General features: G+C 48.2%; 1 protein-coding gene across 5 annotated transcripts in view; it reads left to right on the top strand.

The window, feature by feature from the left end:
- The window catches only part of ADAM22 (ADAM metallopeptidase domain 22), a 1877697-nt gene that overhangs the window by 740882 nt on the left and 1109304 nt on the right, over positions 1–27511 (top strand). For all 5 annotated transcript variants that reach the window (XM_069648369.1, XM_069648368.1, XM_069648372.1 and 2 more), the window contains exon 5: positions 12332–12414. In XM_069648369.1, coding sequence (XP_069504470.1) covers positions 12332–12414 — 83 coding nt within the window. The remainder of the gene's footprint in view (positions 1–12331; positions 12415–27511) is intronic.

Below are 27511 nucleotides of genomic sequence, written 5' to 3'. Positions count from 1 at the left end.
AATTCCGGGGATCAAGTCTGATTCACAAGAGTAGTATTACATGATGGACAGGGTATAGACGTGATGAGTGGTGTGGACTCACGGCTGGGTATGCCCCGTCAACTGCTTTTCTCATTTCACTTTTCTCTTGGCTCTCAGTAGACGCCAACTTTATAGTATTTTGTTGTTGGGTCAGACCTTGGATCTGACTGCCAGGGTTCACATTGGTATTGATGGATGAGGCATCAGCTGAATTCGATTGCTTCATCATTTTAAGAGGTTCATCTATGGGAGGATAATTTAATGCATGGGAGGGTTGAAAAGTCCCTAGACTCATTTTCTTTTTAGGAAGTGTTTGTAGGGAGTATTTCTTTTTGATGGCTTTTGACACAGACACACTATTTTTTTTGGTAAGGATATCGTCTTGATGAACCGTTTTGTAGATCCATTCCCCAATTGTTTCGTAGCGCTCATATTTTTTGGTAATTTTGCCACAGGGACTTTATTATTTTTTTGCTGTTTCTTGTTTTTTTTGTTTTTCCTTTCTCTCCATTAGGCCCCGTATTCGGTGGCTGATGTGCGTCCACTGTGCTTAATACATTCCTGTTTTTGAGGGGCTTGGAAGAGGTTGAATTAAAAATAGAATAAAGTTTCCCCTGGGAAGGCGCTGCATGCCTATCAGGGCCACTTGCATTCGGTTTTTGGAGCAACCGATCGTCATTCCCTGAGAGATCGTATATAATGGCGTTTATGCAAGGAAGTACACTCGTAAGCTCACTGCTCGCTCCACTTTTTAGTGGTGCGGGCACATGCGACCTTCCTTCGGGCTCATTATAAGTTTGGCACGCAATAGAGGACACAGGAGTTTTGAGAGGGAGGACTGATAGATTAGAAGGCAGGTGAGCCTGTGCTTCCAATTTTGTCGACTCTTGTATTGTCAGCATTTTGAGCATGAGCGCTTCCTGTACTGATAATCGTTTATCAACCGAGTTGTATATTTTGCCAAGAGTCTGGATGGCTAAATGTATTGCCTGTAGAGCGACATCAAGTGTTGAATCAGGTTTACGTGTACTCAAAGACGTGTTGGTCCCATGCGTATGAGTTGGTGTTCTACTGATCTCTATACTTGAGGTAGAGGTAACAGTTTCTGCTGTTGAATGTGAAACCTCAGTGAACATTAATGGAGATTTGGAAAGATTTTCAGATAGCATTTTGTCTGAGAAAACCGAGTCATTGAGGTCTAAGTCAATGACGGCGACGTCCTTTGCGGACGGAGTCAAGTAAATAGAGTCTATTGGTTGCGCTGTGTTTGAAATGCTCTCAAGCATTGCCGTATCCGAGATGGAATAATGAACACTTGAAGTTTTCACCGAGCATTCTTGTTCTTTTTTTTTTTTTATTCCTGGAGGGGCATATTGGGCGGTTCATTGGCTTGCTCCCTATGTTGAACTGGGGGCGAGCCCATTTCCCGCCTGCTCTTAGCTCTATGCGCCGATAAGGAACCACTACAGAACATTCGGATATCCATATTGAGCGAACCCCCTCTAGTTACTTTGCTTCTGACTGGCGTGGAATTTAGAAGCATCGAGGTGTGACTGGGTTGTGTTGGGTTTGATGTGCTAGATGAAAAGAGGAGGCTAGGTGGCATACCTGTTTTCAGGGAGAGTATCTTCATGATGTTGGGACTCAATCCAGCCGCCTATTCAGTGCTGTTTGCCGCTGTTTAAATTACACACCAAGTAAAGCAGAAGTCTTCAAAAAGTCACTCCCGCCTCTCAGCAGCGAAGAGGCAAAGAGGTACTTGCTGGTACTTCGCTCAGTGCGCGCACGCAGGTGTGCGCGCATGACTGGTTATGTAGATGGCCAAAAAGTAGGCGTGGCTTCAGCATACTACGAAAATACAAGTAAACTGTAATTAACGAGTGTTCCCAATAGTTTTAAACGTTTAAACGTTTGAGTTCTTGAGTTCTTTGTAGCACGGTCAATTACTGTCAATCAGCTCAGCAGTTCACACAAGAGCGACGAAGGAGACGTGAAGTGCACAAAAAGGATTTTTTCAGATCCCGTGTCTGGAGAGCGGCGTCCCGAAGCAAAGAGGTACTTGCTGGTACTTCGCTCTGTGCAACTGGAATGTATTTTTTCATCACTTCCATGGGTGCTCCACCCCAAGACCAGATGTCAAAGCATTGTCTTTGAACTAATGCTGAACACATATGGGATACTGGTGTTGGGAAATATGTACACAGTGATCAATATCCAAATCATTAGTGCAGGCAAGGTGCAGTTCTATGGAACACTTCACCATCGAATATGTCTAATTTTCTGAGGATGCCAATGCGTCTTCGAGGCACTGCATGAGAAAGCCTTATACCCTTTGTCGGCAGGGCACCAGGGTGTGATCTTGCAGTCAGCAAACGTGATGCTTCCTTAACCTCACGATACCAGAACACTGCAGGTGATTTTAGGCTTGCAGCCTGTGTCTTGAAAAACGTCTGAAGTCTGCACTAATTTTCTTTGAGCATCCTGCTAATGGGGGTTGAAAGCGGACCAGCTGCGGACACACGCAGGCGGCGCTGCTGACTTGCCGTTATTGGCTGTTCCGCTGAGTCCGGGTTTCCCCTCTTTTCTACAAGCGGCTTTTCACAAGGACAAATCTCTCTCAAAAGCTTTCTTTGAAAACAAAAGGATCATTTGAAACATGCATTACCTATTTTACATTGGTGGCCAGTCAAAATATGGAGCTCAAAATGAGCACTTTGGAACAGATTCATGGATTTTCTTGCACGGTTCAATGTGACGTTGCACTGCTGAAAAGTGACTTTGAACTGCCGGCACAAACCCCGATTCATGGAACTGTGCAAAGTCATTTTTGAAGTACAAAATGAACTTTGCACTGACTTTGCCCTGCAAAAAGACACTTTGCACAGTTCCATGAGTCAGGGTTTGTGGCAAGGTTTTGAAGCGTGCAAAAAATCCCATGAATCGGGGCCTTTATACATAAAACGTTAATCATACTGAGCTCATTTGAGAGTTCCCAGTAATTTAAACTGAGGGACCAGTTACATTTGTACATAGGTGCAAACAGGTTCCTTCCTCCACGTAAATTTCATCATTTAGAAGTCGGAGTCTAAAAATGAAGTAGTAAAGTGGAGGGATATTCCCCATCAATCTCCCTTTTGCACTCTGCTGTGAAAACAGTGTAGAACGCTGCCTGCCATTTACACACGTCAGTAGAGTTTAGAACTCTGCTTTCCGCTGGTGTAGGAAGCAGGCAAATTCTGGTGTAAACACTGCCTGCCATTTACAACACAGCCGCTAGAGCTTAGAACGGACTCCTATGGAATCCGTCTCTTTCCGCTGGTGTAGGAAGCAGGCAAATTCTGGTGTAAACGCTGCCTCCCATTTACACACACCGCTAGAGCTTAGAATGGACTGCTATGGAATCCGTCTGCTTTCTGCTGGTGTAAGAAGCAGGCAAATTCCGTAGGCATGCACACGTGAAAATGTCATGCTGGGGTAACTGCTGAAATATTTGGCAGCGAGGAAGGGGCAGGCGGATCTCAAATTAAGATCTATGCCCCATCTCTGGCATTGCCAATCATTGAAAATACGGCGTGGAGTAAAATTAATGTCTAAGCTGTTTATACAGACATTTTACTCATGCATTTTACACTACAACATATCGAAAATGAGCCCTCATTGACTTCTTATTGATTATCGAGTAACTAATCATATTTGAAAACATATAAAACAAATTTATGAAAGGCTGAGACTGCAGAATGAAAGGTGCATAAGAGTACCTAATATCCTGGCGGCACCGCCCCCGCCACCAACCCCCCACCTACAAGTCCCCTGATTTACGAGAGACTGGCTGAATGCACACAAAGCACCCAAATCCAGCATCTCAAGTTGTTGGCACTCTGAAGAGACACTAAAGGACACAAATAGAAACTCATGATAAGCATGAGCCTTTCTATATGGAGCAGTCCAATGCAAGTCGAGATTTGAAAGGAGCTCCGTGTTGCTTCTGCTCTCCACTGCACTAGCCTGCGATAGGAGTGACCGAGTGCAGGGCAGAAATCCGCAGGGATGTGCTCTTGGCTGCTGCAGCCATTCCTGTGGCATGCTCCATGCTGGCAGATTCGGCACGAGGCACCATTGCAACCCATGTGAGCAGGTAGGGGGCAGAATCATGCCATCTGCATAATGCAGGCGTTTGTCTGACTTGTGAGTGCACATTGTGTCTGGAAAGTAGGTTGTGATTTGGCGGCAGAGACGTGCAGGTGGTCGGAGGTGTGGAAGCAAAGGAAAGAGGGAGAGATGAGTAGATGGTGCAGAAATGTCGGGAAATTATTTTTAGTGATGTTCTAAGGTCTATATTTTAATTTGTTTTCGATTACACAAGTAACAGTTCCCGGCTTTTTGTTCAATATATTTATGTTATGTTATGAGTGCTTATAAAGCGCCGGCAGCCCGCAGGCATCAGGGCGCTGATAACAAACAACATGTATTGGTCACATCTGGTCACATTTACCAAGTGTGTGATAGCCAAGAACTCATTATTTTAGGTAGTGATTACTATGTAAATATCATGACCATTAAAATATGCAGGCAGTACTGGATGGATGCACTCCAGCACTCTAACCTGTGGCTCTCCAAATAATTTGCACTACAACTACCATGAGGCATCAATGTTGATTAACCTGGCCAGGGCTGATGGAAGTAGTAGTGCACAATATCTAGAGAGCCAAGGGCTACAGAGCGCTGCTCAAAAGGGGCCCTTTTTTTAAACTATCGGAGAAGCCTCGGGCATAACCATGAGCCCATTACACTGCAGGAGTGCGTAGCATAAATGTTTGTTAACATAACGCATGATGTGTTCATTCTATCAGGTTCGGCTGCATCCTCAGCCTCTGTAATGTTGTATTATATTTAAAGAGAGCATTTGCTGAAAATGAACACCTGCACCAAGTGCCATAATATACGCTGTGCTATAGTGCGGCTGATGTCCTGAATATGTTGGCTCGTATTTTTGGTTCTGTCACAGCCATTAAAATACTTTTTTCGGATACTTCCCACACAGAAGACAGCCAGCGTGAGGGGTTCCATGAGACAGGGCCGCTCCCCTTACTAGCCCCCACACAGCAGACATCCGGCGTGAGGGGTTCCGGGAACAGCGCATGATTACACATAGGGGATGAGACAGGGCTGCACCCCTTACTAGCCCCCACACAGCGGACAGCCAGCGTGAGGGGTTCCGGGAACAGCGCATGATTACACACAGAGGACGAGACAGGGCTGCACCCCTTACTAGCCCCCACACAGCAGACAGCCAGCGTGAGGGGTTCCGGGAACAGCGCATGATTACACACAGGGGATGAGACAGGGCTGCACCCCTTACTAGCCCCCACACAGCAGACAGCCAGCGTGAGGCGTTCCGGGAACAGCGCATGATTACACACAGGGGATGAGACAGGGCCGCTCCCCTTACTAGCCCCCACACAGCAGACAGCCAGCGTGAGGCGTTCCGGGAACAGCGCATGATTACACACAGGGGATGAGACAGGGCCGCTCCCCTTACTAGCCCCCACACAGCAGACAGCCAGCGTGAGGGGTTCCGGGAACAGCGCATGATTACACACAGGGGACGAGACAGGGCTGCACCCCTTACTAGCCCCCACACAGCAGACAGCCAGCGTGAGGGGTTCCGGGAACAGCGCATGATTACACACAGGGGATGAGACAGGGCTGCACCCCTTACTAGCCCCCACACAGCAGACAGCCAGCGTGAGGCGTTCCGGGAACAGCGCATGATTACACACAGGGGATGAGACAGGGCCGCTCCCCTTACTAGCCCCCACACAGCAGACAGCCAGCGTGAGGGGTTCCGGGAACAGCACATGATTACACACAGGGGATGAGACAGGGCCGCTCCCCTTACTAGCCCCCACACAGCAGACAGCCAGCGTGAGGGGTTCCGGGAACAGCACATGATTACACACAGGGGGTGAGACAGGGCCGCTCCCCTTACTAGCCCCCACACAGCAGACAGCCAGCGTGAGGGGTTCCGGGAACAGCGCATGATTACACACAGGGGATGAGACAGGGCCGCTCCCCTTACTAGCCCCCACACAGCAGACATCCAGCGTGAGGATTTCTGGGAACAGCGCATGATGATTACACACAGGGGATGAGACAGGGCTGCACCCCTTACTAGCCCCCACACAGCGGACAGCCAGCGTGAGGGGTTCCGGGAACAGCGCATGATTACACACAGGGGACGAGACAGGGCTGCACCCCTTACTAGCCCCCACACAGCAGACAGCCAGCGTGAGTGGTTCCGGGAACAGCGCATGATTACACACAGGGGATGAGACAGGGCTGCACCCCTTACTAGCCCCCACACAGCAGACAGCCAGCGTGAGGGGTTCCGGGAACAGCGCATGATTACACAAAGGGGATGAGACAGGGCTGCACCCCTTACTAGCCCCCACACAGCAGACAGCCAGCGTGAGGGGTTCCGGGAACAGCTCATGATTACACACAGGAGATGAGACAGGGCTGCACCCCTTACTAGCCCCCACACAGCAGACAGCCAGCGTGAGGCGTTCCGGGAACAGCGCATGATTACACACAGGGGATGAGACAGGGCCGCTCCCCTTACTAGCCCCCACACAGCAGACAGCCAGCGTGAGGGGTTCTGGGAACAGCGCATGATTACACACAGGGGGTGAAACAGGGCTGCTCCCCTTACTGGCCCCCACACAGCAGACAGCCAGCGTGAGGGGTTCCGGGAACAGCGCATGATTACACACAGGGGATGAGGCAGGGCCGCTCCCCTTACTGGCCCCCACACAGCAGACATCCAGCGTGAGGGGTTCTGGGAACAGCGCATGATGATTACACACAGGGGATGAGACAGGGCCGCTCCCCTTACTAGCCCCCACACAGCAGACATCCAGCGTGAGGGGTTCTGGGAACAGCGCATGATGATTACACACAGGGGATGAGACAGGGCCGCTCCCCTTACTAGCCCCCACACAGCAGACATCCAGCGTGAGAGGTTGCGGGAACAGCGCATGATGATTACACACAGGGGATGAGACAGGGCCGCTCCCCTTACTAGCCCCCACACAGCAGACATCCAGCGTGAGAGGTTCCGGGAACAGCGCATGATGATTACACACAGGGGGTGAGACAGGGCCGCTCCCCTTACTAGCCCCCACACAGCAGACCTCCAGCGTGAGGGGTTCCGGGAACAGCGCATGATTACACAAAGGGGATGAGACAGGGCTGCACCCCTTACTAGCCCCCACACAGCAGACAGCCAGCGTGAGGGGTTCCGGGAACAGTGCATGATTACACACAGGGGATGAGACAGGGCTGCACCCCTTACTAGCCCCCACACAGCAGGCAGCCAGCGTGAGGGGTTCCGGGAACAGCGCATGATTACACACAGGGGATGAGACAGGGCTGCACCCCTTACTAGCCCCCACACAGCAGACAGCCAGCGTGAGGCGTTCCGGGAACAGCGCATGATTACACACAGGGGATGAGACAGGGCCGCTCCCCTTACTAGCCCCCACACAGCAGACAGCCAGCGTGAGGGGTTCCGGGAACAGCACATGATTACACACAGGGGATGAGACAGGGCCGCTCCCCTTACTAGCCCCCACACAGCAGACAGCCAGCGTGAGGGGTTCCGGGAACAGCACATGATTACACACAGGGGGTGAAACAGGGCCGCTCCCCTTACTAGCCCCCACACAGCAGACAGCCAGCGTGAGGGGTTCTGGGAACAGCGCATGATGATTACACACAGGGGATGAGACAGGGCCGCTCCCCTTACTAGCCCCCACACAGCAGACATCCAGCGTGAGGGGTTCTGGGAACAGCGCATGATGATTACACACAGGGGGTGAGGCAGGGCTGCTCCCCTTACTAGCCCCCACACAGCAGACATCCAGCGTGAGAGGTTCCGGGAACAGCGCATGATGATTACACACAGGGGGTGAGACAGGGCCGCTCCCCTTACTAGCCCCCGCACAGCAGCCAGCCAGCGTGAGGGGTTCCGGGAACAGCGCGTGATTACACACAGGGGATGAGACAGGGACGCACCCCTTACTAGCCCCCACACAGCAGTCAGCCAGCGTGAGGGGTCCCAGGAACAGCGCATGATGACACACAGGGGATGAGACAGGGCTGCACCCCTTACTAGCCCCCACACAGCAGACATCCAGCGTGAGGGGTTCCGGGAACAGAGCATGATTACACACAGGGGATGAGACAGGGCTGCACCCCTTACTAGCCCCCACACAGCAGACAGCCAGCGTGAGGGGTCCGGGAACAGCGCAAGATTACACACAGGGGGTGAGACAGGGCCCGCTCTGCACTCGACGGTGATGGGCAATGGGTATCACTGGCACATGAACCAGATGAGAGTGGGGGCATGGAGACAGGAAACGCAGCATCACCGTAGAACCTGAAACCAAATGGGATCCAACAGTGCCACCAATCCAACCCCAACAATTGCTAAAGTCTGATTTTTTTAAAATGAATGTATTATCCCTTTCATTCTATTACCCCAACTCCACAACTACCTGGAGGCCACCAAGAAACGACTCTCCCCATTGTAGCCCGGGGGACGCCACTGAGAAGCACGACTCAGAAAGGATTGACGATCGCAGGCCGCTGCACACTAGCATATTGCACTCCCTCTGCCCCCCACAACCACTGGTGGGTGGCCAGGGGAGGGTAGGTAGAGAGAGGGGGAAGGTAGAAAGAGGGGGAAGGTCGCAGTGCGTGGGGGTGGAAAGGGGCTTCTGATGGAGCAGTGCCGACCTATGGTGGGCTACGGGGTACGTCTTTACGAAAATGGCACAGAATGATGTGATATGATAGGTTATTCATAATGCGCTTAATAGCCATAGGTTTCTAAGGGTGGACCTGAGGGATCGAATCTGTGGAGCTCCGTGTCATCTTGCTCCCAAGGTGAGCATGTTGCCCCTCAGCTATCCTCCCGAGATGCTGGAAAAGCGGGAAAGCTCTGCTTTTACAGGCGTGTACAGTTGTACTTTTGCCATCAACCTCTTAGGTCAGAACCGGTGTGTCTAATGCCTAGCCAAACCTCCAGAGTGGGGCCAAGGAGAGCAGAGTTTAGACCACTAAATATTAAATAAATGCAGGTAATCTAAATGCTAACCCCTACCTAAAGATTGTCTAGGGTCTAGGGTAGGGATGCTCCGTGGACGATAAATATCCTGTGCAGTGGAAGGAGTCGCCAAGTGAATACCAGAGGGGGTATCTACATACCCTTAACATACCCGAGAACAATGACCGAGATCGAGTCCAACAACAAAGATGGCACCAAATCCTCCATGAGGTCACTTTGGCATCTGGTGCCATGCATAAGAAGGTGAAAGGTGGCCTCTGAGTCTTATCAATGACACAACCAACCGCCAAACTGTGAGATGATCTGCCCGTAGGATCGGGATGAGGGGCACACATGAGTTGAGCTCAAAGAATAATGGTTCGTGGCCACACCGCGCTTCCCTTCTATCTGATGTTGATCAGGCAGCACCGAACAGGCACCTGGCGTCAGGTTAGCCTGAGTTTGGTTGAGTCAATGAAGGGCGCAGGTTCCAAAGGTGATGGTCAGGTTTCCAGAGGCGTGAAGCAACTGTCCCATATGAGAAAGGAGCAGAAGGGTTCACCGACCTGCTATTATACAGCACAGTGTGAAGTTTCACTTACTCACTAACACCACAGGAATATCTATATGGTAGTGAGATCCTGGATGTACATCTGCTCTGCTGAATGTTCCTGCTGCCCATGGTCCAAGAGAGATATCCCTCTCTGGCAGATGCCAAGAGTGGCTGTTACTACTAGCAGCCCCTTCCATAGCACATGCAGCCTACGTCCTATAAGACTGCCCGCAGGGGTACCCATGGGCAGGTTCTAGACAAGCTATAATCTGACAATAATGCAGACCGTACCAGTTGCTAATAGCCCACCACCCGAGTTTAAAGGTCCACGTGCAACAAGGGCCTTTTATGAGGTCAGTGGGCCGGTACACCTGGTACGGTCCACCAAGCCAGTCATTATTGCCAGTAGCACCACAGTGTGATTTGCAGGGTTCTGAGGGCCCCTTTTTGTGAAAAAGTAGAGTGAACAGAGGACATCTTTTTCTCACAAAAACTATATTTAAGATGGTCAGCTTGGAAATGGTGGATTGGCACATTGCGGTCTTCCATGGTGGGCAAAGACGCTGAGAAGATGATGGCACAGTGCACAGACTGAGTGCAGACAATGACACAATAAGTAAAGAAAGTACTAGGGTGTGTGGGTGGGTGAGTGGGTGGAGGGTTAAAGACGAGTGCAGGAAACAAGGAAAGAACAAAAGAGGTGATGCCTGGAAGGTTTCGAATTAATCTTAATGTCAGGCTTTGCTCTGGCCAACCCTACAGACCATCGTTCTTCTCCTGCTAAGCCGTTACAGAAGGGGAAAGACCACATGAAAACCAGACTTGGTACACAGGGGTTAGTGTCAAGAGCAGAGCAGCCATCCAGTTGATCGGAAGGTGGGTATGTACCAGTAGGTAAGGGGTCTGCAGCGTTTTGGTCTCCAAATGTTTTGAACTACAATTTCCATCAGTCCTAGCCAGCGTAGTCAATGGTGAGGAACCAAGGGAGTCGCAGTCCAAAACATCTGGAGAGCCAAAGGTTCCAGACCCCTGTGTAGATAACTACTACTATCCAAACAGCGTGATTGGCTACTCGGATCTCAGCATGTGCTGATGCAGTAGACACCGCTATGAATTCAAACAATCAGGGGTCACTGAATACCACACAAACCAAACCACGACACAAAAGGAAGGCTGAGAATATAAACATAGCAGAGTCCCCTCTAAGGTTTCATAATTGACATCAATCCTGGTGAGAATCGCCTTCACATTATCAATATGCACTGGCCAATGTTTATTTAGTTCAAACTCCATGGCAACGGCCATACCTTGCAGAATGCCAGAGGGCCATGACTACCAATGAACGGTTCGGTTTACTTTCACTGTCCCGTTCTCCTGGTGTGGTGCTGCTGTCAATGTGGGCGCATTTGGACATGGTATGATAATAGCAAACTCAGACTAGCTGTGTTTGGATCGAGTACCAGATACGGAAACTCTGGATACAGTTGTTTAATGACTCTCGAGGCATCTGGCACTGGTGCTGCAGGGCAGCTCAGCCTTCCCTAATTATTTAAGTACTGGGCACCCACGGGACCCTTTAGAGGGCAAGCCACTCACCTCGCCACCCGCATAACCCCGGGCACCACGTTCCAGGGGATACCTCATTACGCGTCTTACAAAGGGGTGGGCCAGTGACCCTGTGCAGAAGTGCCCATGCTGCTCGCAAGCCTGCCTTCACTGGACCGTGCCAGGCGGGCAGGGTTCTGGGAAGGCGTCTGACTGCCGTGCGAATCCTCGTGCGCCTGTCCAGGTCTGCACCCTGTTGGGCCATAGGTGGGGAAATGTAAGGATAGGTTGCGCCTGATTTACAACGCGTTTTTCAATGGGACTTTCCCATTGAAATATGCTTTTGTAAATCAGGCCAGGCGTGTCTGCGTCCTAGAACTCTCAGTGAATCAGGGATGCGCATTTCTCATGACGCATCCTGCGTCATTTGTGAAACGGCAGCACATGTCCACTGTGCTTTGTGAACAGTGGCAGGCACAAATCGGACTATTTTCCAAGTGCATGCATTTTGTATGGACAAGTTATTACGACATTTTGTGAATTTGCTCCATTTCATTGGGTGTCAGGCAAGGCGGGTACTTGCAGCGGAGTTATCCCCCGAGATGATTAAGTGTGTCAGGAAATCGCCAAGGCCTTTAAAGCTTGGCAGGGGGAAAGCCTGCCCCGTGTACAGGCCTGTATTGTGTGTCATGGGAACTGTACACTTCACTAGGGGCCCCCCGGAGCAGGGTTTCATTTTGTGAAGGGTGCTTCGCCCAGTGCTGGGGGTCTGTGCCTTCTCGGACGTGATTGTGTAAGTCCCGGGCTGCGCTGCCCTGTAACCCATCATGAACTGATGTTTTCCAAGGGAGTCTGGGACCTTCCCTGCGTAATGTTCTTATGTAGGATTTTATGCATGTGTTTTTAACTGTACAGTGTTTGGTTTTTGGTGTCAGTGGGGACTTTTAAAGCTTGGAATGAATGTCAGTGATGAAGGCGGTGGGTGGCACACCCAGGGCTGTGTTCAGACACAGAGCTGAATGTGTAGGGGAGCTACTGGAAGTACTCCCGCTTTCCAGATGTCTGGCACGTGTTAATGTTGTCTTCTCTGTTGTCCTTTTCAGGGTGGAGAGCATTGCTATTACCAGGGTCACATCCGAGGGAACGCAGAGTCCTTTGTGGCTTTATCGACCTGCAATGGACTCCAGTAAGTCTTCTTTTCTTTCCTTTCCTTCCACTGCTCTATTTGATGTGCACGTGGCCTCTTGCGTCACCTCGCGGAAGAGCAGCGGGCCAGTTCAACGTTCCCAGGAGAGCGGGCGGGGGTAAATGCAAATGGCGGGTATTTTGCGCACTACTCCCTGATACAAATTCCAGTCGACCAAGTACAACTAGATTCTACCTAAACCAGTGGACCACAGATGGGTTTTTGGACACCTACGCAAGTACTGTGGACGAACGGTGCGTTGTTTCTGCTGGTTCCCTAATAGTTTTGCTGGGTATCTGATATCTTTATTTATTTATGTATTTATTTATTTAACTATGTATTTATTGTGCATTTGTAAGGCGCTTATACCCTTACTCATCAAGTAAATTGTGTTTCAAAGCACCCAGATGGCGTCTATTAGTTTCTGCAGCCAGTCTCATTGGTCGTGTTTCATCTCATGGACGTGTATACAGTCCAATGTCCAATATCCAAAAACCACTACTGATTCCAGCAGAATGCACAAGTCACTGGTCAACTGGAATACCCACAAGGGCTACATTTTCCTATTTCCGTTAACTTCTCAAAGAAATTACAGTACCTGCCTTTTAATAGAGACATGAAAATGAAACATCATTCCTGTCTGCTACTGGGTTAACATGGACCACTAAGTTATTTAAGCAATAAGCCCCGAGCTGTGGGAAAGGGCAAATCAGATTAGCCCTTCGCTCGGGCCCTGTTAGGGAGAATTCTCTGTAAGGCTAATTTCCCAAACCTAGTGAGTCCCCCAGCAGCTTTGCTGGATTTTTTGGGGTTATTTTTTTCTCTCCTGCTAAGAGTGAGATTCTTTTGCTTCCACTCTTAGACATGATTTGAGGTGTTCCTTTAACTTTCCATGTGTGTTATGGGCTATGGAGTCTTTTACTCCATAGGGTCTCATGTGTTTTTTTTATGTGGGTTACACAGCACCCTCCGTGCCGTAACCCAGGGGTGTCGTAGCGACTCCCCAACATAGACTCCATACCCTGGGACTGACTACTGTCTCCTAGGGCATGTAAAGTCACCATTGGCTTTGCTACTCCCAAATTATGAACAGAAACCAGTACAAACCATCATATTGTGGACGTACTGGTCGGGGCAATTCGATTGCCCCGGGGTCTGTTGTTCGAGGGGGCACGTCTCCGTCCCCCCTGATCAAGTTTTGTCTGGTGGCAGTGGATACTACTTTTTATATTCGACCGCGAATATATCTCTATGGGATTTTCCCATTGCTCGAGGCTACCAACTTTAATTATTTAATTCTTATAGCCTCGAACATACCGCCCGTTTATTTATTTAATATTAATTCGCTGGTTGGTATTTGTCACCAGAACTCGATTCTAAAATGGCGTTTGTGTTCTCTTCTGTGACTCCAACCCAAGTCGAGCCCTTTGTTCCACTTTTTGGCGGGCTTCTCCACAGAAGCCTCCAAAAGTGGTGCCACTCTGTCTGGGTACCACAGGGGCTGTGGGAGGGGGTTTAGGCACCCTGGACTGAGTTACCTTGGTAACTCAAGTCACACTCTTGTGTGATTGGCCCAAGTGGTGAGCCGGCCGGCTCACCACTTAGCATGTTTGAGTGACAGCTAGGCTGAGTGAATGGGGGTGTGCTGCATAAAAGCAGGGCTTTGGGGACTGGAACTTCAGAAGTCCCCACAGGACCTAAGAATCTGAGGAGGGAGAAGCTGAGCCGGCCTGCAACGACGACACCACTGGTGGAGCCCTGCTGAACCGTCTCACCACTTTTCCCAACGACAGAGGAGATCTCCAGCCCGGAGAGTCTTCTTCCTTCGACTGGTGGGGATAACCAGTCTACCTTCTTTTCGCCTTCCTGGAGCTTCTCGTGGCCGCCTTGCCTGTGCCAAGCACCCCGGCAAACGGGATACCATGTTTTCACCACTACCGTGAACCGAAAGGGTAGTACCTTTGTACCGGAGAACTCTGCGGCTGGTTTCTTCCCTGGCAGTGCAACGACCTTCATCCTTCCTCCAAGACGAGATCTTCTCTTCCTCTGGACAACGCTGCGACTTGCACCCGCTGCCAGGAACAACTGACCCCGCTGGAGGATCCTCTCTATTTAAGGTACCGTGTTCCGCCTGGCTTCCCTTGCAACCGTTTGAACGGGGTGTATTAAATCCTCATCTCTCGAACCTGGGTTAGCCTGGGACACCTTAGCTAACTTTCCTGCACTGAACTAAACCTTTTTCGAACTACCTCCACAAACTTTGAAGACTCTGTGTAACTGTCTGATCTTGGGCATCTTCCGCCTGGCTCTCTTGAAAGTGGGCCTGGCGCCTAAACTTCCTTGCTCACCAGTAGACTGTGCCTTCCTAAACTTGCTGTGGGTCTTTAAAAAGTGTTCAGTGTGTATGCTTCCATAATTCTGCTTTTCCCTCCCTTTTTATCTAACTTGGTGGAGTGCCATCATACGTTAAGCGCTCACCTCTGTCTGGAAATAAGTGGTGTTAACTAAGACTTGTCCAACAAGTAATCAGGGATGTACATATGATAATAGTGATTGTGTTTTGAACTTATCTTACCAATTTAGTGCTAGTGTGTTTTATAAGTGTGTGTTAAATAAATAATTATATAATTTTACACCCAAGGTCTGGTCAGTGTTTGCTTGTGCTACTGTATTTCTGTACCTATTTTGTATGCTCTGTATACTGCCTAACTCTTCTTGAGGGAAGTCTGACTGCTCAGCCACAGCTACCAAGTGAATTTGTGTGGTACAGACTGCTACCAAGTGGGTTTACTGCCAAACACCTGTAGTCTTAAATCTTTTGCAGTGGTCCCTAAGGGAACTGCACAGGTTTCTGCCTAAAAGGCCCATAGTTATAAGGCCCGAGCGAGGGGCTTATTGATTTTCTGTTCCAAAATGCTGTGTTTGGGAGCAGGAAAAAAAGAAAAAAATGTTTAAAAAAATGGCCACTGGGGAGGAAAAACAGAGTCTGTTTTCCCTTTCCATTGGGGCCATCTGGAGTGGACACGCTGGGGACAGAAGTGTTCTCAATGCGTTCGCTCCTGCAAAAGGAGAAAAAAGAAGCTAAGTGGGGTTGGGAGGGTTGGGTTTGCAGAGGAGGGGGAAGGAAGAAGGAAAACACTTACCTGAATCCCCGGCAGGGAGGATGGCAGCCTCCAACCGTGCGGAGGCTCGGAGCGGGGATTGCCCCATTTCAAGCCTCCTGATTGGCTGAGGGCCTTCCATGCCCCCTGCCGGGAACAAAGGAAAAGAATCCGAGACGAATCCCAGAGGGATTCCCGGTCAGGTAAAGCCCCGACGAGGGCTGATCAGATAGCTTGTTTCATTCTGATTGACCCTCGCCGGGTACTAACATCCAATATCACTTCAAAAGCTGTTCTGCAAGTGCTGCCCTGGAAGGCTGCTTCATTGAACACCAGTGCTCTCATTTAATTTCATGTTGTTTTCCCCCTGGTAATGTACTTACCAGAGCTCCACGAGATCCATTGGGCTGAATTGAAAGGTCCCAAAAACCCAATCAGACCAGACCTATTGCACAATAAGAAAAAAATGCATAAACCTTGAAAAAGCAGTGCTGCCATGCTTGTGGCAGCACAGCCTATGGTCCTCTGCCAATCAATAGACATGTCTGCAAAGCAGGTGATCATCACATTACATGCAGAGAAAGCATTTGTCCGCATAATCTGGTCATATCAATGGGAGCCAATGAAATCTATGGCTTTCTCCAAATTATATATTTGCCACCTTTTCAAAATATATACAAGAGGATGACATCTCCCCTAATGATCAGCGTTAACATTATGTGAGGAATTCGACCATCCGTACTGGGAGAGTGCGCTGGCCCTGGCTATTTGATTTTTTGTTTATTTAAAAGAATGAACAATGGGACGTCAACCTCTGGAAAATATGTGGGGCCATTCCCACCCATATTGTTCATGCTCACCGCACAGCAGAAAAATAGTCATGTACTCTGGAAGGACAACGCTTACCAGTGCTGCCCTCTCCTGTCATTTGTAGCTGACACCTGACAGCCATGGGTACATCAAAAGCCTTTGGACATGGGCAGCCTGATTAGCATTTCAGGGCTCCATGGATTAGTATTTCTATTGTGAAACCTTGCTGTTCGTGGCGAATACTGAAGAATGTTGATAAGATGGCCTTAGGGAAAGCCTGGGTGCAGGGAGCGACAATGCAGACCAAACGCCAGACACCTCTTTGTAATGCAATGTGTCAACTTGGTATTAACACCCCTCCTTGGAATGAAAGGGCAGTGAATGTCCTGTCTGGAACTACTCATTTCATAGCAGGGAAGTATGTGAATTGTAGGAGACAAAAATCTGCCTGCAACCCCCTACTTCAAAGGAGGCCCATGTTGTGATCAAGCACTGCATAGGGCTCAGTTAATTAGGGAGACACTTTGATGTACAGCAGACAGGAAGAAGGGTGGGACTTAGAAGTATATGTTGTCATCCTTCCCCTGTCTGTTGCCAAGTGTCCTAGTTCTGACCTGAATCATCACTGAAGATTGTTGGTGGGGACCCGGGATTGGTCCATTAAGGTGGGCTTAGCCTACACCAATCGCCGGGGCCCATTTGGCTTCAAAGAAGGGCCGAACCCCTCATTGATCAGATCATCTGAAGACTTCGCAAAGAGTAAGAAGAAGGACTCATTTGGACCCAAGCTGAAGGTACAGTCTATTTTACATCTTCCGCCAATGAAGAAAGGCAGGTGTTCCAAGACAGAAGCAAGATCCCTCCCCTAAACATCTCCAGGGAACAGAGGGAGATACCAGACTCAGATGACCCGTCCAGCAGCTCCCGAGTACCGGTACCCAGCCAGCATGCAGCGTGCCCTGCTAGGTTCTGACAGCAAGCTTCCTAAGTGGAAAGTGCCGGAGAGTCTCTGGACAAAGGACAGGGTCGTTGCCTGCTAACACCGTCCTGAGCTTTGGGGCATCTGCCTTGAAAGGACACGAGCCCTGCAAAGAAGCTAAGAGGAGTGCCACCCAAGCATTATCCAGCGTCCATCGTTTTAAGACAGTTGAGTCCTCGAACCGCATCCAGCTGCACAACTGACTGTTGTCACGCCCCAGTCACCAGAGCCATCCGAGACGCCTCAACCAGTATTCTAGATCTGCCAACCAGCCCAGAGACAACGATTCTTGGCCCTCAGCAGCTGCGCCGGACCTCCTGCAGATGTCCGTCCAACCTCGCTTGCCGAACTGCCTGCCACCTGGTACCCACAGCTGTCTCCCACCACTAACTCTGTCTCATGGAATGCAAAGTGCCCTGGAACCGCCTCGACACTGTTGATCACCAAGGACTTCTTCACCAGGTACATTGTGTTTCTGCCCCTCTGGTCCTTCTCTGAAAGCCCCTAGAGACAGTTACGACCCTTTGCCCCTTTGATGTTGAAACCAAATAATCTTGAACTATTAGACTGATTACTTTACCAACTACCCTCCTGTCAGTATCTAGAGTGCATCCCTTTCCTTTGTGAAACTGTCTGTCCTCTGTGCTCCTTTACAGTGTGGGTTGTAATTCTAGTGTGCTATAACTGTCTGTTGTGGTAATAACAAAGTAGATATTTTTATATAACCTTGACTGTACAGTCCCTTTTATTATTGGGTAATAATTGTGTTTTTGCTGTGTTGAAACTAACCAATGATCCACGGCCTTGCGGAGATAAGCCTGCCATTCCGTCCACGTTACCAAAATTGGACAAGGAGGTCTTATAATTTACTTGTATTCCAATCTGTTCAGATCCCTTCTGGTATACTAGAGGTGTGGGGTTGATTGAAAGTTTAGAAACCGATATTCATCCCTGGACCAGTGTACCCCGGACGTTGATTCATCACACATTACTACTCAGTTCCATAAAGTGCTAATAGAAAATGGGCAATTAAACTATTGCTGTAAGTGGATGATCTCATCATCCATAATTCAGATAAAGAGAGAGACACCCCAAAGTTGCTGTTGCCAGTTGAGCAGTTTGGGAAAGTCTCTGACTATAAAATCATTGCCTCAAAGAATGGAAGTATGCCTCGTGGGCATGGGCGCGATCGCTCTGATTCCCCAGTTGAGAAGGAAAGTATACGATTCCTGGGAGTGATAGTTGCATGAATTATCAGATCAATATTTCGGGTCAATTATGCAAATGTTTTGAAAGATGGGAGTAAACATCGAAAAAGATGGCCATTCCTCAAGTTGTCTATAATTCTCAGACCTAACTGTGTACTCCCTGGATTTATTTTTCAATGTATCAACAATTGCAATTAAACTATGGCTGTAAGTGGATGATCTCATCGTCTATAATTCAGATAAAGAAAGAGACACACCAAAGTTGCTGTCGCTGGTTTAGCAGTCTGTGTAAGTCTCTGACTATAAAATTATTGCTTAAAAGAATGTAATGGGGGTGATCGCTCTGATTCCAAGTTGAGAAGGAAACCATCCAGAGTATGTGTCCAAAGTAGACTACGCCAATAGCCTATATCTGGGCATACCTGGACGATTTCTAAAAAAAACTACAACGCATACAAAATGTGGTGGCCAGACTGCTCCACAAATTACCCCGAAGAGAACACATCACACCAGCGCTGAAAACTGTGCACTGGCTACCAATAAAATAACGAATCAAGTTCAAATCAATGTGCATTATGCATAGAGCAATCCACGACCAAGGCTCAGAGTTCCTAAGAGAAAAATTAAGCCTATATTGCCCAACAAGGATGCTCAGATCAAACAGCGACATCCGTCTGGAACCAAAACTCTACAACAAAAGTAAATTCAGAAGATCTTCTTTCTCTCACTTCAAAAACTTGCAACGAGCTACCAAAGAACGTACGTAACAAAGAAATCACCTACTATTCAGAAAACTCCTCAAATCCTGGCTCTTCACCCCATAACTAGAAGAAAGCCTATGGGGGCATATACACAGCTGAAACAATACTGAGTGGAACAAAAAATGATGCTCCCGATCCCCTAATCTATTGCCTTAAACAGAAGTTAAGGAAGAATAATCTACAGCATATCAACTTACCAATGGAGAAATATATATGTTAAGACGATACCATAGATTGAACACAGATAAATCGGGATGGAAGGCCAAGGACGATATATCAATAACAGCTTGGCCTACAAACTACACACAGGCAACAATGGACCACCGACAGAAAATAGTTAGCAAGGTGGTGGGTAACTGCTGAATTTACAGAAACCATTACCAGAGTGGGGGACAAGACACGCCACTTCCTATTAAACTAAGTTAAAAAACAACACAGCTGGCCGCGCCATCACTCATAACAATTAGACAGACAGTTGAAAAGTGGAAAATATGCCTACCTATAGGACAACCGGATACACAGAAAAAGATTTATAAGGACTAACAGAGATATAACCCTTTAACGCTATGCTAATATTTCTGCATACCTAACTCACATGAAAATCCACACACCCATCTTCCCGCTCAGCAAACTGCATGCACTTCACCACACCACAACAACAAACAAACAACATATAAACCGTACCAACAGTAGACAAGGTATCGCATAGGTCCAATATTCACACCAAAGCTCAGCGCACGGTGAAAACCGAACTGAAGCTGGCAACAGCACACCACCTCTCTCACTTTCCTACTCCCCCTTCACCTGACTAACCCACCCCACCTTCTTGTTTGCAGATCCGTCTGAGCGCCTGCGGACCAATTCCGTTGGTGATGGTGCGCGCTTTAAATACCTTTAACATTAATATTAATATTAATGATTCCAGGGAGTGATGGTTTCAGATTGATCAGATTGATATTTCAGATCAACTTTGCTAATGTTTTGAAAGTTGGGAGTAAACATCTAAAAAGATGGCCAACCTTAGAGTTCTCTATAGTTCTCAGACCTAACCGTGTACTCCCTGGAATTATTTTCCAATGTATTGCAGTCAAAGTAAATGATCTGATAACACTTCAGCATGTGGTGAATTCATTTGCCAGGATCTGCAGCAGCGCTAGATCAACGTGGACATTTATTTTTGTTATTGTTTATTTTTTATTTATTTATTTGATGCTTATATAGCGCCTTTATCTAAAGCGCTTTACATAAATAATAATGACGGTACAGAAAACAGAATAAATTATAGAAACCCCACGACTAGGGAACATTACATGACAGAGTCCAGAAAAGCAGAAGGAAGGAGATGAGATTTTAAGATTTTTTTCAATTGAGAGAGAGAAGAACAAGAGCGAATGTTAAGTGGAAGAGCATTCCAGAATATAGGCCAAAGAAGTTGAAATGATCTGAATCGTGAAGAGGCACATGGGGGGCTGTCAAGTAGAAAGGTGTCGCAGAGCGTGCACTATGAGCAGATTGATATAAAGATAACAGGGAACAAAGATAAGGAGGAGCTAGAGCATGTGTATATTTAAAGACAAGACAAAGAAACTGACATTCAAAATAGTGCTTAATTGGTAGCCAACATTGTATTTATTTATTTATTTATTTATTTATTTATTTATTTATTGAGAAAGTGCATCCGGGCACCAAAAGACAAAAAGGGGGTGGGGACATAGGAGAAAAACAACAATAACAGTCCTACTAGGCCTTGTAACATTCAGATTGTGCAAGTGCAGTACCAATTAGTGCAGGGGGAGGGGGAAAAGGTCAGGGAAAAGGGATGAAGTATTGGGAGGGAGAAGGGGAGAAGTGCTGGAGGGAGGGGACCAAGGCAGCTGGGCAACTGCAAAAGGATGCCCAGGTGGGCTAGTGCCAGTGGAGGCCAGGGCAAGGAATAGTGCAAAAGGGGGAGGAGCAGCCTGGGAAGGCTAATCAGGGAAGGGAGCCCTGGGGCAAGTACTGGTAGGAAGAAGTGAATGGATGGAGGAAGGCGTGGCCCCAGGGAGACTCACGTGGGACACAGGCATCCAGCGATAGTGACAGGAGGAGACTAGCACGGGAGGGGGCGAGAGAAGGAAGAGGAGAAAAGGAAGGTCTTGAGGAGCTTCTGGAACTTGAGGAGATCCGGCTCAAGATGGAGAGGGCCAGGGAGGACCTTCTAGTGGGAGGCTCCTGCCGAAGAGAGATATCTATCGCCCACTCTCTGCTTGGAAAAACAACTGATCTACAGAGTGTTGGATCTAGAGGACCAAAGGACCCTAGCAGGGAGGTATTTAGCTAGAGAGAGTTGAATGTAGCGAGGTTACAGGCTCCGGAAAGCCTTGTGGATGATGCAGAGGGTCTTCAGTTTGATCCTTGCAACCACCAGGAGCCAGTGGAGAGATTTTAGGGCTGGAGAGATGTGGTCCCTGGGCTTGAGGCCAAGGATAAGTCTTGCAGTCCCATTCTGGATTAGTTGAAGAGGGCAGTGTGAGGAGAGAGGCAGATTAAGGAAGAGGCTGTTGCAGTAGTCAAGCCTAGAGAGGGCCAGAGCTCTGGAGACATTGAGTTACTGGCATAAGGGGAGGAAAGGGCGAATGCCTCTAAGGAGGTGAAGCTGATAGTGGTCCTTCTTGACAAGGTCATCGATATGAGGTGAGAAGGAGAGAGAGGAGTCGAAGAAGATCCCCAGGTTTTTTGCCTTGCACAACGGTGCGGGAGTGGGCCCAAGGAGGGCAGCCAGAGTGTAGGCGGGAGGAGGGAATAGGGGTCCCCATGAGAATGATCTCAGTCTTACTGGCATTAAGGCAGAGATCGTTAGCAGTACACCATGTCTGAATAGCAGTCAGACAGTCCGGAATGAGAGAAGAGGGAGAAGAAGAAGAGGAGGGAAGCTTAAAGGAAAGCTTTGTGTCATCAGTGTAACACTGGAAATTAGGAGAGAAGGAGGAGATCAGGTTGGAAATTGGGGGCAAGGTATATGTTGAAAAGCCACGGTGGGAGTACAGAGCCATGATTGATGCTGCAGGTTGAGAATGAAGTAGAGGAGAGAAAAGGGCCAAGTTAAACTTGTGAAGGCTGATTCGAGAGGAAAGAAGTTAACCAATCCAGTAGCCAGTCTGTGAAGCCCAAGGTAGTATGCAGCCTATTTATGAGGATGGAATGATTGACGGTGTCAAAGGCATAGGACAGGTCAAAGAGAATAAGGGCGGAACGAGAGTTTGAGTCAAGGTTTGAGAGTAGGTCATCCCGGATGTTCAAGAGACCAGTTTCTGTGCATCTAGATGACCTGAAGTCAGACTGGTGGTTGTGAAGGCAGCCAACAGATTTATTGTGATGAATTAGTTGGGAGATGACCAATTTCTCCAGAAGTTTGCCCAAGAAGGGGCTAGTAGAAATAGGGTGGTAGTTAGCTGGGAAAAAAGGGTTTGCAGAGAGCTTTTCTAGGATGGGGTGCACAAGGGAATGTCTGTAGGGTGAAGGGAAGGAGCCAGTGGCAAACGAGTGGTTACAGAACTCAGCCAAGGCGGGAGCGAGAGAGGCAATTTTGTCCTTGATAGTTCTAGAGGAGCAAGGGAGCACCTGTTTTAAGGAGACTTTCACAGAGCAAACTAGCTTGGTGATCTCATCCGATGCTATGGGTGAAAAGGAGGAGAAAGGGGAGAGGGGGAAAAGGGGGGTCTGCATGCAGGTGGGGGAGAAGAGAGAGATGACAGGATATCCAGAGTCTTAGTTGCGAAATGGGTGGCCAACGAGACTGCAGTAGGATTGGCAAGTTCCTTGCAGATTTTTAAAAGTTAAGCCTTGTTGTTAGTCGATTCAGAAATACAGATTGGATATGGGCCCATTTCTTGGAGCGGACGGAGAATCTGTATTGCCTATGGAGCAGGTCGACATGCCGGTTTATCAGAGGATGTGCTAGAACCTAGCCACTTCCGTTCCGCAGCTTTGCACTTGTGTTTTAGTGAGGCTAAGTCAGAATCATACCAATGATTGCGCTTGGTAGCTAGCTTCAAGCAAATCCTCATGGCAGAGGCAGGGATGTCAAGGGTGTTGAGGATGAGAGGTAAAGGTTAGAAAGAGCTGATTTAGTGTGAAAATCAATAGTAGGAATGGTGGGGTTGAAGGAGGCAGCAAGAGCAGCTACTGAAACTCGCTTCATTGGCCAAATGACTGAGGAGACTGGCAGTGGGGGCAGGGGCTTAGCCGGGGGACCCGGGAGCTCCAAAAGGGAGGAGAGGAGAGAATGGTCAGACCAGGAGAGAGGAGTAGTGAGAGGATTAGAGAAGGAGATGTGAGCTGAGATGAGCACACCCAGAGTGTGCCTGGCTAAATGGGTTGTGCCAGAGGGAAGGATGCTGAGTGCGAGAGAGTTGCAGAGGTTGCGAAAGAGTAGAATGGTCGCATCCGGAGAATCCAGATGGATATTGAAGTCTACAAGAAGGAGAAGCTTAGAAGAAGAGGGCAGAAGAGAGGAGTCATGGATGGCCGGCTCAGAGAGGAAGGGGGAGATCGGACCTGGAGGCCTGTAGATTGTAGCGAGAGTGAGCGAAAGGGTAGGAGAAATGCAAAGTTTGCAGACAAGATATTCAAAGGAGGAGTAGGATTGAGTGGGTATGATCGAAGCAGAAACCCATTCAGGGTAGACTAGAGCCACTCTGGCTCCAGGCCGTTTATATCTGGGGTTGGAATCTTGTAGCCCTTAGGAAGGAGAGTATCAAAAGCCATAACAGAGCTGGTATTGAACCGCGTCTCAGTGAGAGCAAGGACGTTGAGGTCAAAGTCTTCAAGGAGGTGACAGATGTCAGAGGAATGTTTGACAGCAGAGCAAGAATTAAGGATAGCTAGGTGAAGCTGATTGCCACCTTTAAAGGTTTTCTGCGGTGGGGTACAGGGGCAGGGCACACCCATTGGTGGAGGCGACGAGGCCAGAGGCTTTGGAGAAGAAGGGAGAAAGTTAATGAGAGATGGATGACATCTATCAAGAAGGAGGAGGTTGGGCTGAGAGAATAAGAAGTAAGATGAGCAGACATATGACTACGAAAAGAATATGGACTGCAGAGTGATAATTAGAGTGCAAACAAAAAAGTGAAAATTGCGGAAGTCCAACTTAAAGAGAACGACAGTAATATAAACAAGAAAGAACCGTTGACTGAATCAGAATTTTAGTGGCAGAAAAGGTAAGTAGAACACAGATTTTCTGGATGGATTTTCCTGATGTTATATGACTGAAACCGACAGAATTTGACCACCACAGTGATCTGGGTCTGTAAAGAAAAAGAAGAATCAAAATGAATAGCTAGATTACAAGCCTGTTTTGAAAAGGTGAGTTGTTGTCAACCAGAAGATATGAACAGAGGAAAAATTATTGAAGAAGGAAAGAAACAGATTTCTGTTTCATTGGGATTTAGACAAACGAAACGAGAGGACATCTCCGATTTTATGTCAGTTAAACAAGCAGACAGACGTTGATGGATATAGTCAGTAAATGATGGAAATGATGCTAGGATGTGAGTGTTGTCTGCATAGAAGTTGACTTGAAAACCATAACAAGAGATTAAAGAAAATAAAGGAGAAGTATAGAGTGAACAGAAGGGGCCCAAGAACAGAACCCTGGCGAACATCATGAGGGGAAGGGGAAGAGCAGGAAGAAAGACCTTTCTGAGAGAAGGTGAAAGAGCGATTAGAAAGATAGGAGTTAAACCAAGAGAGAGCAGACCCTACCAAGCCAAAGGAAGAGAGCTTAGTGATTAAAGTGGAATTATCAACTCTGTAAAAAGCAGCACTCAGGTCTAGATCCTAGAGATACCTTCCTCTGAATGACTCCCCCATTTTTTGATTAACATCAACCAAGACTACTGTTAATGGCAGATGGAATGCGGCTCTGTGGAGATTCCATTTCAAACAGATTTCCAAGTACGTACCAGGTCCTGAAAATCAGCATCCAACAGGGACTCTCTCTCAGTTTGCTTGTTGCAGTTTTTGCATTTCATGCCTGCAAATAGTGATATTGTTTTGCCAATGTTTCATCTTTGGTAGATCAGAAGAAGCAAAAATCAATGGAGTAGGAACTCTCTTGAGTCATGCTGATAAGGATCCAGTCACAGCGAACAGTGGCAGAGTGAGCTTGACACAGACTTTCAGTATAATCAATAGTGGGATTTCACTCAGATGGCGCATCATATCGCCCATCATTAACATACAAAGATTCACCAAATCTACCCTACGCTAACCTCTTCTGGACCCAGGTGAGGGCTTATGGGTTCTTATGAAGCGGGGTGTGCGTGTGTGATGTTTAGGAGACGTGCTGCCACGACAGATTCCAATCCTTCTTATGCCTAGGTATATATAGCAATTGAAGGTTATTCAGTGGGTATATTTAGGCTGCAAGATGAAGATGAAGATCAGCATTGCACATGTGACTGTTTCTTTTTTAATTTATGATATTTATTTAGTGTGGACCTAGCTTTGGGAAGCAACAGAGCGCGTTACAAGGTACAAAGCACTACAGATACATAGTGGAGTGCTTAAAGGGGTATACAGCAGTGCAGGTGCATAAGGTGTCAGGTAGTCAGAGGATGCAGGTGAAGCGTGGAGTCCTAGGTGTTGAGGAGGAGAGACTCCTTGAAAAGGTGGGTCTTGAGTTCTTTCCCGAATTGAAGGAGTGTGGGAGCGAGTCTGATGTTGATGGGGAGGAGGTTCCATAGTCTTGGTGCGTAGGCAGAGAATGCTTGTTTTCTGGTCCTTTCCTTTTTGTAATTCTAATTGTAATTGTTTATTTATACAGTGCTTATACATAAGTGGAGTGCTTTAAAACAATTCAAGGTGGGAAGGGAACAAGGGAATACAGTAATCATTCTTAGGCCTTGAAGTTTCCGAATGACCTAACATAAAAACATGCATACTGGGCCTGACAGCATTTCTCCTAGTGCAAGTTCATGTGTGTTACAGTTTCGACCAAGTTAGGGAGGGCGGGCAGAAAAAAGGTGCAGGGGTTGGGACAGGACAGACACACTTACTAATCCTAGTACATTTAGTTAATGCATGCATACATACAGGTGGAGGTAGATCTTAGGTAGAATGTGCAGTAGTGCTGAACATAGTGCAGTGGCCTGTAGGCAAGTGCAAAGACTGACGGGAGCCTGGGACCTGTAAGGCTCTGGAGGTGAACTTGGCAACCAGTCAACAAAACTGAGTTAGGGAGGAGAAGGAGGAAAGAAGGTGGGGAAAAAATAAACAGAGGTTAGCAGGGTAGAGGGAGAGAGAAGGAGGAAAAGAAGAGGGAAGCCTTGAGGAGTTTCCTGAAACTCAAGGTGCTCCGGCTCAAGACGGAGAGAGGCAGGGAGGCTCTTCCAGAGGGAGGCTCCTGCAGAGGTTAAAGATCTACCCCAAATCTTTTTTTGTGAAAGCTGCTTCCACGCAGAGAGTTGGAGGAAGATGAGTGGTGGACTCTAGAGGGAGAGTATTTAGGAAGAGAGCGTTGTAGATAGTGCAAGCCCAGGCCCTAGAAAGCCTTGCCAACTATGCAGACGGTCTTGTAATTGATCCTTGCAGCCATTGTGAGCCAGTGGAGAGATTTCAGCACCGAAGAGATGCAGTACCTGGGCTTGAGTTCAAGGATAAGTCTTGCGGTTCTTTTCTGGATGAGTTGTAGAGGGCAGAGAGTAGAATAGGAAGGTTGAGAAAGAGGCTGTTGCAGTTGTCCAGCCTAGAGAGGAGCAGGGCTCTCCAGGTGGTGAGCCTCTGGGGGAAGTGAGAAAAGGTAGAATACCTCTGAGGAGGTGCAGTTGGTAGTGGGACTTTTTGCAGATGTCTGAGATGTGCGAAGAGAAGGAGAGGGTGGAGTCGAAGATGACTTCAAGATTTATTGCCTCATTGGTAGTGAGGGAGCAGGGCCAAGGGAGGCAGGTCAGTGTGAAAGTGGGAAAGCGGGAGCAGGGGTCCCAATGACGACCATCTCTGTCTTATTGGTGTTCAGGCAGATATCATTAGCAGCACACCAGGACTGAATTGCGGATAGACAGTCAGGGATGTGTGAGGAGGAGGAGGAGGCTGAGGGTAGCAGCAGATTTTCAGGAGCAGATTTCAAGTCTGCATGTGTCCTGGCTTTTGGTGGCGTGCTATCCTTCGGAGACTTTGAGATTTTTGGCAAGGTAGCTCTGTGACTTGAGAGTGACTGCTTTATAGATGATGTGGCAAGACATGAAGGTGATTTGTGTG

The sequence above is a fragment of the Ambystoma mexicanum genome, chromosome 2q (assembly GCF_040938575.1).
Source record: "Ambystoma mexicanum isolate Mex_15411 chromosome 2q, UKY_AmexF1_1, whole genome shotgun sequence".
Taxonomy (NCBI): Eukaryota; Metazoa; Chordata; class Amphibia; order Caudata; family Ambystomatidae; genus Ambystoma; species Ambystoma mexicanum.
Note: the sequence above shows the minus strand (reverse complement) of the source record. Positions and strands in the feature narration are given on the sequence as shown.